This window comes from Dermacentor albipictus, chromosome 1 (genome assembly GCF_038994185.2).
Source record: "Dermacentor albipictus isolate Rhodes 1998 colony chromosome 1, USDA_Dalb.pri_finalv2, whole genome shotgun sequence".
NCBI classification, from domain to species: Eukaryota; Metazoa; Arthropoda; class Arachnida; order Ixodida; family Ixodidae; genus Dermacentor; species Dermacentor albipictus.
Window position 1 is genome coordinate 40319304 of NC_091821.1, and position 12026 is coordinate 40331329.

Below are 12026 nucleotides of genomic sequence, written 5' to 3' on the forward strand. Positions count from 1 at the left end.
GTACTCTGGCGCCATCTCGTCCCGATCTTTGCAGAACCCGTCTTGCGCGGCTCATGGCTTTCCTTCTCACGCTTTCGCAATACCCTACTCCTTCGCTTTCCGCCTCATGGTTCCGCTGCGCTCCGTGTTGCTCTTTCATCCTTCGCTCTTGCGCTCGTTCGCTCGGTGAAGCCGACGCCGACGCTCGCCGCAGGAACGGGCTCTTAAGAGCTGCGTTCTGAAACGCATTTGCAGACGTTGTAAACGTTCACGCAAGTGACGCTCGTGGTCTTCCTGAGTGCCACTAGCGATTAGCATGCCGTCGATGTACGCGAATTCTGCAGACAAACCTCGTGTCACCTCATCGATAAAACGCTGGAATGTTTGTGCGGCGTTGGACAATCCAAAGGGCTTGGGCACAAACTCGAATAACCAGAAGGGCTTTGTGATGGCAGTTCTGGAAATGTCGCTGGGCTCAACTGGTATCTGGTGGTACGCGCTAACGAGATACACTTTGTTGAAGATGGTGCACCCATCCAGATTAGATTCGAAATCTTGAATATGTGGAATTGGATAGCTGTCATGCACGGTTTGAGCATTGAGAGCATGGTAATCTGTACACGGACGCCAATTATTCGGATCCTTCTTTGGTACCAAATGCAGCGGCGAAGCCCAAGCACAGAATAATAATGCCGAGTTGCAGTATACGCTGAAACTCCCGTTTAGCGACGGCAAGACGCTCGTCGAACAAGCGGCGAGGACGGGAAGAAACTGGGGGACCACGTAGGATGATATGGTGAGAACCCGTATGGTTGGAACCTTGTTCAGATTGCAAGCTTTTGCGTCCTCGGGAAACTCGGCCAAGATTCTCTGGTAAGGACTTGACGGTCATCGTCACCATCAGCCTATTGTATCTCCACTGCAAGACGAAGGCCTGTCCCTGCGATCGCCAATTACCCTTGTCCTGCGCCAACCGATTCCAACTAGAGCTTGCCAATTTCTTAATTCCATCACCGCACCTAGTCTTCCGCCATCCTCGACTGCGCTTCCCTTCTCTTGGCACCCATTCTTTAACCATAATGGTCCACCAGTTATCTAACCTATGCATCACGTGACCTCCCCACTCCATTTCTGTTTCTTAATGTCAATTAGAAGATCGGCTATCCCTGTTTGCTCTCTGATCCACACCACTCTTTTCCTCTCTCTTAACCCTACGTCTAACATTCTTCATACCATCGCACTTTCCGATTTCCTAAACTTGTTTTCGAGCTTCTTTGCCAGTCTCCAAGGTTGTGCCCCATATGTCAGCACCGGTAGAATGTATTGATTATACGTCTTTCTTTTTAATGATAATGGTAAGCTTCCAGTCAGGATCTGAAAATGTCTGCCGAATGTACTCCATTCCCTTTTTACTCTTCTGTAAATTTTCTTCTCATGATCAGGGTCCCCAGTGAGTAATTGACCTAGGTAAGCGTACTCCCTCACAGACTCTAGAGGCTGACTGGCGATCCTAAACTTGTTCCCTTGCACGGCTATTGATCATTATCTTTGTCTTTTGCATATTAATATTCCCCTCCCCCGACCCCACTCTTATACTCTCTCTGTTAAGGTCCTCAATCATTTGTTATAACTCGTTCCCAGTGTTGCTGAACAGGACAATGTCATTTCCAAATCGAAGCCTGCTGAGATATTCGCCATTGATCCTGACTCCTAAGCCTTCCCTGTTTAATAGCTTGAATACTTCTTGCAAGCACGCAGTGAAATGCATTGGAGAAATTGTCTGGCCCGGTTCCTTATAGGTATCTCCTACTTTTCTTGTGTAGAATTAAGGCAGCTGTAGAACCTCTGTAGATATTTTCCAAGGTTTTTGCGTAAGCGTTCTGTACTCCTTTATTACGTGATGCCGCTGTGACTGTTGCTGTCTCTACTGAATCAAATGCCTTTTGGTAATCTATGAAAGCCGTATAGAGAGGCTGATTGTACTCTGCGGATTTCTCGATTACCTGATTGATGACATGGATATGATCCATTGTAGAGTATCCCTTCCTGAAACCAACCTGTTCCCTTGGTTGACTGAAGTATAGTGTTGCCCTTATTTTATTGGAGATTATCTTGGTGACTATCTTATATAACACTGGAAGTAAGGCAATGGGCCTATAATTTTTCAATTCTTTAACGTCTCCCTTTTTGTTGATTAGTATAGTATTGGCATTCTTCCAGTTCTCTGGGACCCTTGAAGTCGATATACAGTTCGTATAAAGGGCCACCAGTTTTTCAAGGATTATGTCTCCTACATCTTTGATTAAATCAACTGGTAGTCCATCTTCTCCTTCCGCTTTTCCCCGTTTCATGTCTTGCATGGCCCTTCTAATCTCATCGCTAGTTATAGAAAGAGTCTCTGCAACCCGTTCATTACTGCTTCGAATGTAGGTATCGTGAATCTTCTGGGCACTGTAAAGGTCAGTACAAATTCTTCCACTGCTTTTACTATATCTCGGAGATTGCTGACGATATTACCCTGCTAATCTTTCAACGCATACATCTTGGTTTTCCGATGCCACGTTTCCTTCTCACCGATTTCAGGCTGCGTCCATTTTTGACTGGTTCCTCAGTCTTTCTCACGTTAGAATTTCGAACATCCCTTATTTTCTCCTTGTTGACCAGTTTTGACTGTTCTGCGAAATCTGTCTGATCTCTTGAGTTGGACACTTTCATTCTTTGTCGTTTGTTTATTAGGTGATTTGTTACTTGGCAGAGCTTACCTGCTGGTTGCCTTGGTGCCTTACCTACTACTTCAAATGCTGCGTCTGAAGCTAGACTAGTTACGGTTTCATTCAAGTGTGTAAATGCCTGTGGGCAATCTACTCGTGAAAGAAGTCCAACGATCGATAGACGAGTAGTGTAGAAAGACACGAAATCCGAACCGATGAAGGCATGGATGACGTCGGCGATGACGAAAACCTATGTGCGTCGTAAGCCCGTATGTCGCTATGATAGAGACGTTAGCGGTGCGTAAGGCTGTTCGCAAGGCTTCGTTGTTAGTAAAACATTTATTAAAATAACCATAAAAAGTTTCCGCCCCCAGGAAGTGGACCCCAAGGGCAGGGGGGGGGGGGGACAAAGGAGGAGGTCAGTTCAGATATTATTGATCATTTTTTTTAGTCTTGTATAAATCGACGTAATGACGGGAATATGAGGCGCGGCTTTCGCTGGAGACCAGTGGGAAGGTGCCGGGCGTCCAAATCCTGAGGCCTCAGAGTAGGCGGGAGGGTGGCTATCGCTCTTTTCCGGTGCTCGGAGAGAGCCGAGTCATAGTATATATTAACTGATTCGGCAGCTGGTTCCCTGGACAGGAACGGCGAGTGGCTGATTGCCCGTTGTGGAGGCGCATCCTGGCGCGGCGGGCTGGTGTCTCTGCTGTATCCATGACAATGCGTCGCAGGCGTGTGTCTTCAGCACGGGTAAACTTCCCTGGCAGAGGGGTAGGATTTGCTTGGAGGATGTTCTGAAGCGCGGCCCTTCGAGCCGCCTTCGCCTCTACCAGGACTATGTCGGTGTCGAAGGAGCATGGAAGGCACTTGTGGCCAAGTCTCTGAGGGGCAGGAAAGAAGCTCCCTCGCCAGTGAGTCCACCATTCGGCTGTCAGTGGCCCCAGCGTGACCTGTCATCCATGTAAGGCGGAAAGGGTGGCCAGTGCGTCGGCGATTCGCAGCGCCCGGTGTAAGGAGTGAGCAACACTATTGCAGGAGTCCAGCCGGGCTCAGACCTTTATCGATGCCTGCAAGCCTCTGTAAACAGTGTGATGAGTGAAGGCTGCAAAAGGAGGCTTGAAGACGGCGTCGCATGCAGCGGATATCGCACGCAGTTCCGCCATTAATGGGCCATTGCAGGCAGGGCGGCAGGAGGAGTAGGCCGCGGCTGTACGTGGGCAAATGGATGAAGCTTCGTCACTGATGGCAGCGTCGGAGGAGACAGTATGGTGATGGGGAGGAGCGTCGCGAACTGCTTCATGCCGCGTCGCGTAAGACAACTGCCTGTCTGCGTGATCGGCATTCACGCCTTCTGGAATTGGTGCAAAGTCCCCGGTCAGGGGACACTCCTACGGAACAGAAAAGAGAACGGAGGCGTTGAGGGAACTGGAAGATGAAGAAGCGAGAGGATGCTACGACCAAATATTGTGAATATTATATAATTGGAATTGATGGGAATGCTTGGCACCCTCGGCTATTGTCGCGATCGGATTAATCTAGGCCATTTGGGCAAGGCGGTGTAATGGTGCGAAACGCGGCAGGCCGCGGTGACAACCCTCATGGATTCGTGGCTGAGCGATTCGAGTTTTTGACTTTGCTTTTGGATCAGACTAAATGTTATAGCCGTATCCAGCACGTGAAATTAGTAGAGTAGTCACGAGGCGACGGAGAGTTCGCTCCTCACTTCCCCAGTTTTTGGACGCGATGCGGCACATAAGGTGGAGTATCTGATGCCACGTCCGAGTGATGTTGCAAAGCCATGTTGCTGCACCGCCATTTGCATTGATGTAGGTGCCTAGAACTCGAACACTGTCTTGCTGAGATATTTGCTCGCCATCGAAGGTGAATTAAAATTTGCGAGGCAGCACGGGCTGCTTTCGTGCCTAATACTACGAAGTTAGTTTTGTCACCAGAAGACATGAGTCCGACAACCTTTAGAAATGTGGCAATGACTTCGAGTCGGGCTTGAATGGCATCGGACTGGTCGACGTCGGGGCCGCCGTTTGTCCATATTGTGACATCGTCCGCATGCAAATTGAAGCGAAGTTCAGGTATCTCAGCCAGGCGATAGCAGAGCAATGCCATCACCAAGTTGAACAATAACAGCGAGAGGACTGCGACTCGCGGCACTCCCACTCGTGATTACCTCGGTTCGGAGAGTGTCTACTATACGATAACTGTAAATTCACGGTCATAGAGAAAGCCGCGTATACATGCCCAGGGTTTGCCTGTGATACCGGCGCCAGTTGCGGAAGCGAGGATCGAGGAGTCAGGTACGGAGTTAAACGCCTTGCGGATGTCGACCGTAACCAAAAGCTTCACATCCAAGCGATGGCGAGTGTGCAGGAGGTCCTGCGAGTAGTGCCAAACTGTATTCTGTGCTGTGCCGATGGCAGAAGCCAGTTTGGCAGGCGTGGAGTATGCTGTTGCTTTCGATGTGCCAGTCAAGGCGACTCAGTGCCATTTTTTCCATAAGCTTTCCGGCCTGGGAAGTCAATGATATAGGCCGAAGGTTGCTCAGAATAGAGGATGATTTTCCGGGTTTGGGAATGGGGATGACCGTTGAGAGCTGCCATGAATCGGGCAGCTTTCCATTGTCACAAATGTGATTAAAAAGAACAAGAAGGTCCTCGAGAGTATTATCGGGAAGGTTGCGGAGCATAGCGCATGTAATGCCGTCCGGGGCTGGTGCGCTGAACGTCTTAGTGGAAAGCACTGCAGCCTGAAGTTCCGCTTTAGTGAAAGATGAGTTCATACCATCGCCCATCGTAGGCCGGCTTGGGTTCGAAGTAATATTCGAAGGATGATATGAAGGTAGGAGGTTTAATTGGGGAAGAAAACGGTTCCGGCGATGTTTGCAACTTCTTGTGCGATGATTCGGAGGGAAAGAGCTAGGTCTTCTCCTGCTGTGCGAAGGCGGGTGCGTTGGCATAGTCCTCGCAAGGTGCTTAGAATGGCGACCACTTCTGGATGGGGGCACTACACTAACCTGGGCACCCGTGTCATTAAGAAAAGACACGGCGCAAATCTTGAGCTAACTGTAAGCAGGCGGCTAGCTCGATGGAAAGGCCATATGTGGCCGTTAGTGATCCCTCTTGTCGTTTTTTCGACCAGGTATAAAGTGTCGCGCGCTTCCTAGTCCGATGTGCAAAACGCATGTGATACCAGCAGGTTCGCTGGAACTGATGGGTCCTTGCCCTCGACGACGAAAATACGACGCAACGGTTGCACGCGAAAAGATTACGAAGCACGCGGACATGAAGAGCGCTGGCGTCGTCTGGGCTCGTGAAGTGAAGAAATGGCAGCCATTAGGTCGTCAACGCGCGCTTCGAGCTGGACAACTGTTGTTAGCTCAAGCTTTGTCGCGACGACAGAAACCGAAGGAGCGGCAGCCTCGTGAATCTTAACGGCGAGCTCAGCCAGGCGGTCTAGCATCGTGTCACCAGCGGCGGCAAAGACGAGGCGAACAGTTTAGGGAAGGCGCTGCAGGAAAAGTTCCTTGAGCAGAGCCCTGTGGATGTTGACGTTACCTTCGCCGAAAAGCTGCCCGCATACGGCGCAGCATTTGGGAGGGCGTCGGTCGACAAGTTCTTCGCTGGTCAGGATATTTGCCTTGAGGCGCTCATACAGGTTTTAGCGCAAAGGCTGGGCGAGGACGTCGGTAAAGTCCTCGACTACTTCGCGTGGTAGTGACGAGATCACTTTGTACAACTGCGTCGTCTGCGAAGTGATCCGGTGCAGGTGGAATTGCGCGCGAGCCTGTGGAAACCACACCTGGGGATTCTGCGTCCAAAAGAGTGGAAGCTGAAATCGAACCTCTGCAATACCTGTGAGGCGAGGGCTTGACTCGGTTGATGGGCTCGACGCGGCGAGGGCTTGATGGGCAGCATTGTTGCTAGGTTCGGTCATGCTTAGGTCCTAGGTCACTGAAGCTGAAGCCTACGCCTCACTACCTTTTTTATTTCATTCGTTGTTCTTGCTGTGAGCGTACTGTGGCATTGTACCAGATGTGACCGCTACAAGAAAATGAAGCCTTGGAAATCATCAAAAAAATTTTCTGTGGTTGGAATTGAAATGTAGAAAATATGAAGTAAAAGGGAAGTGAAAGTAACCCGCCGTGGTTGCTTAGTGGCTATGGTGTTGGGTTGCTGAGCCCGAGGTCGCTAGATCGAATTCGGCCACGGCGGCCAATTTCGATGGCGGCGAAAACACCCGTGTACTTAGATTTAGGTGCACGTTAAGGAACCCCAGGTGGTCCAAATTACCGAAATCCCCCAATACGGCGTGCTTCATAATCAGAAAGTGGTTTTGGCATGTAAAACCCAATTATTTTAAGTGAAAGTAGATGAAAAGATAACATGCCGCCGGTGGGAAGTGAACCCACAACTCCCATATTACGCGCGCGTTACCTTATCAATTGTGCTGCGGCACCGGCTGCTGATGCGTCTGCTAACTTGGGTATTTTGTATTTACTATATCCAGCCCTAGGAGTGTTAGCCAGCACCACTAAAGCCATGTTGGGCGGATGTGGAACATCATATTTTTTTTTGCCCGATGGCGTCACGTAACACGTGAACTTAGCGCAGCACGTGGCTAATAAACCCTTTCATGCTGCCTAATGACATTAATGCTGCCAGATTAGGTCACTGAGCAGTGGTGCTAAGCAAGAACCACTGCAAACACTGTTTCGTTAAATGTGATTCAATTCATTCAAGGATACAAATATGGATTGAGGGTACGTGATGAAAAGACCATAAAATCACAGACATTTAAACTTTTTAAAAATCCTGCTTTCGAAAACAAACACAGAAGAAGAAAAAAATTGCCTAAATTTCCAACGACTGCTGTACTCACTTGGCGGAACGCATTTCGGCGGCTGGCCTCTCCACGTTCCGAAATGGCAGCGCAGATTTCCTCCATCCTCCAGTACGAAGGGCGTTTCACATTCATAAGCTGCAAGCGAGCCATGTGAAACATCCTGATCTGGCCGTGGCTTACCGTCCTTCACACGATTAAGAAGGTCTTCGAAGCGACAGCCAACTGCATAGAACGAGACACAGAAAGGGCGGGATGTTAGTTGAAATTCGGCTGAGGCCTCTTCAACACTCCGTTGCTAATTGCACTAAGCTCGCAATCTTCATTTCTGCATGCTTCTTCTTATAGATTGATTTTCTTAAATTGACTCGTGACAGAACGACGAGCATTAATTGCTATACAGTGTTTATTTGTGTCTACAAATATTCTATTCACTAGAGCAAAATATATCCGCTACGCAAAATAAATATCAGCTTACGTGTACACTCTATTTATATCATTGCTATGGAGCTTTGAATCTTTGCTGCGATTTTGGAATACCATGCTCTTTCAACGGAACATCTTTCGCCGAGACACAAATAAAGAGCCAAAATACTTTTTATATAAAATAATGAGTTATTGCTCCAAATTGTTACATTTTTACGTAATGTCTGAAAGTGTGACGGATATAGTCTAAGATAAAACATTAGCGCCAGCACACAAGGACTGATGGGAGACGTATACAGTATGGTGTGCTAGGTGCACTTCAAAACACAGGTGGTTTATCCGTCCATAGCTTCGTAGATTTGCTTAGCATTTGTGTCAACTCTACATATACCGAAGAAAATGTTTTTTTTTAATTTAAAAACAAGGAGGGTGCATTGACTCGTGTTTGGCGCCTCTATTTAGCAATATATTTTAGCCGACCATGATAGATGCTTCTTAGACGCATTGGCTGGTTTTAGTGTGTTTAAAGTGTGCACGTTAGACGATGACTTTCGAGCTTGTTTTTTCTTTTTTTTTCATCTGCAGTAACACTTTACCCGTCAAAAGATTTTAGTGAAACCCTTAATCTACTAATACTCGCGGTTGAATCGCCCGCCAAAGGTGCGCTGCAATTTCTAGACATCAATGATCAATTCAATCAACCTAGAGCCAAACATCACCTGTTGCCTTATAATTCTGCCTATTCAGAACTGTTTAAAAAAGTATTGCCTACTTTTGTCTAGGCAATGCCACGAAAGGGCCCCACCAACATAAGGTATCAACATCATCATCATCATCATCATCATCATCAGAAGCAGCAGCAGCAGCAGCAGCAGCAGCAGCAGCAGCAGCAGCAGCCTCCTTTATGACCACTGCAGGACGAAGGCTTCTCCCTGCGATCTCCAATCACCCCTGTACGGCGCCAACCCATTCCAACTAGCGGCCACTAATTTCCCAATTTCATCGCCCCACCTAGTTTTGTGCCGTTCTCCACTGTGCTTCCCTTCTATTGACACCCATTCTGTAACCATAATGGTCAACCTACGCATTACATTACCTGCCAAGCTCCATATTTTTTTTCTCCTAATGTCAATTAGAATATCGGCTATACCCGTTTGCTCGCTGATCCAAAGCGCTATCTTTCTGTCTCTTAACGTTATGCCTAACATTCTTTGTGCCATCGCTCTTTGAGCGGTCCTTAACTTGTTCTCAAGCTTCTCTGTCAGTCTCCAAGTTTCTTCCTCATATGTGACCACCAGTAAAATGCACTGATTGCACACGCTCCTTTTCAATGATAAATGGTAAGCTTCCTGTCAGCAGCTGACAATGTCTGCCCTATGCGCTCCAACCCATTTTTATTCTTCTGTAGATTTCTTCCTCATGATCAGTGTTCCCTGTCATTAGTTGACCTAGGTGAACGTACTCCTTCACAGATTCTAGAGGCTGACTTGCGATCTTGAACTCTTGTTCCCTTGCCCGGTTATTTATCATTATCTTTGTCTTCTGCATATTAATCTTCAGCCCCACTCTTACACTCTCCCTGTTAAGGTCCTCAATCATTTGTTGCAACTCGTCTCCGGTGTTGCTGAACAGGACAGTGTCATCTGCAAACCGAAAGTTGCCGAGATATTCGCCGTTGATCCTTATCCCTAAACCTTCCCAGTTTAATAGCTTGAATACTTCTTCCAAGCACGCAATGAATAGCACTGGTGAGATTGTGTCTCCTTGTCTGCGATGCAATAACTTTATTTGGAATCCGGCGATTGAGAGGCCCGGGCCTGGGGCCGCCTAGATGGCCACTGGGAGCTGCTGCTCCTGTGTGGCTTCCTTGGCTCGCTGGACGGCCCAAACTTGTGGAGAATTAAGGTAGCTGTGGAATCTCTGCAGATATTTTCCAAGATATTTGCGTAAGTGGCCTGTACTCCTTGATTACGTAATGCCTCAATGACTGCTGATATATTTACTGAATCAAATGCCTTTTCGTAATCTATGAAATTCATATAGAGAAGCTGATTGTACTCTGCGAGTTTCTCGTTTACCTGATTGATGACATGGATGTGATCCCATGTAGAGTATCCCTTCCTGAAGCCAGCCGGTTCCCTTGGTTGCAGAGTATCCATTCCCTTATTCTATTGGAAGTTATCTCGGTGTATATTTTATATAATACTGGGACTACGCTAATGCACGGACCTATAATTTTTAAATTCTTTAACATCTGTCTTTTTGTGGATCAGTATAATGTTTGCATTCTTCCTGTTTTGTGGGAGCCTTGAAGTCGATAGACAATTCGTAGAGAGAGCCGCCACTTTGTCAAGAATTAAGTCTCGTCCATCTTTGATTAACTCGACCATTATTCCATCTCCATAAGGTTTATAGAAGCCTAAAAAAATGAACGTTTGTCTGCTCCACGGTACCCTAAGACCGTGCAGGTATCTGTAATAGAGGGATTCCTCAGGAGCTCTCGCACGGAAAGTGGCACCCAAGGTACAGTAAATGAACAGCTGTCAAATAAATGATAGACTGCGGTTGTGTTCCACCTACAGCGGACGGCAAAGTCTTAAAGCCGGATGAACGCAAGACTATCTTTTTTTTTTCACCAGATAAGCTTAGCAAAGTGAGTCGGTTGACAAACCCGTGCCGTAAAACTGCATCTGAGTGTTCCAAAAGACGCCGAAACCGTTTCGCTGATTGTGAAGAGGCAGTGGTGTATGAACTGCCACTTCTCTGCGGCAGGAAAGAACAGACGGCATAAGTGAGCATAGTTTAAATGCAAGGAATTACCGCGACGATCGTTCGTCTGTTCACTGTCGAGAGTGCGGCAGTGCTCCTTCGTTCAACGATTGCGTGATTCTTGCCACACACAGAGATAAAGATCTGCGTGAAGTTATAGAGGCACAAGCTATCAGGCGTAATGGTGAACGCTGTGTTTGCACTGCGTCTGTCGACATGCTATAGGTAAATAGACGGCCTTTTTGGAAGGAGCAGTACGACGCGCTAGCCAAGGGTGGCGTTGTTGCGTATGGTCTCTAAATGCACGAATTTTCCAGTAATTAAACTGTTGAAGTAAGCGCACCGCGCTATCTATGTCTCCAGCCTGTCCCTTTTTGCGGCACGAAAATGTTATCCAAGTTCGCATGCCCACACGCCCAACACACAGCAGTGATAGGTATACATTCCTTAATTATTTCTAAAGAAATATATCTGACGGATGCGCAAAGTTTTCCTAGCTATAAGTCGCACACGTGCACGGCTGATTGCTCTAAATATTCGTTGAATAACAATAGGCAAGTTACACCGCACAGCCAAGTTACGCGATGTTTGAAGCTATTGCGCATAATGTTTAAAGCTACTACGTCTGAATGATACGTCGATCCCCTCGAACTCGACCCATCGGCAAGGTTTATTGCAGAAATCTGGGCTAGTAGTAACTGAGACATCTGTGACATTTCCAGCGATTGAAGGGAAAAGAAGAAACACCCTGGAAAAACAGAGAAAAGACGACAAGACAAGGAGTACGCTGGTCTTCGACTGGTTTTACTTCCCTGAATAAAATACATCTTAAAAGGCATACAGCAACATACTTAAAACTTCGAAACATAGCACAAGCGTCGCATCACTTGTAATACACGTGGCAAACACGCATACATTTTTGGCACACGTTGAATTAATTGGTGACAGTCACTACAAGTACATTCACCAACTCCTCTCGCGAGACCAACATTCAGCACGCATTAGCTTTAAGAGTGGCGCCACGACAAACAACATCAACAACATGCCGCAGCACCACAGCACATCCCACATTACATCATTCACTGCGGGACTAATTACCTCAACCACGACACCGGAGACAACAGAATTAAGGCCATGAACACGCTCATAAACAATATGCACACCAACAGACCAAACGCAGAAATCACTCTGACAACAGTACTTCCCAAGGTCGCAAACAAGCACAGGCCATTTATTCAACAATCAGAGACACTCCTAGCTCACGCCCTAGGGACACGTAAGCTTAAT

General features: G+C 47.4%; 1 protein-coding gene across 3 annotated transcripts in view; it reads right to left on the reverse strand.

Annotated features, from left to right (window-relative positions):
* The window catches only part of LOC139061116 (sushi, von Willebrand factor type A, EGF and pentraxin domain-containing protein 1-like), a 297555-nt gene that overhangs the window by 212663 nt on the left and 72866 nt on the right, over positions 1–12026 (reverse strand). For all 3 annotated transcript variants that reach the window (XM_070540689.1, XM_070540681.1, XM_070540673.1), the window contains one exon: positions 7584–7769. In XM_070540689.1, coding sequence (XP_070396790.1) covers positions 7584–7769 — 186 coding nt within the window. The remainder of the gene's footprint in view (positions 1–7583; positions 7770–12026) is intronic.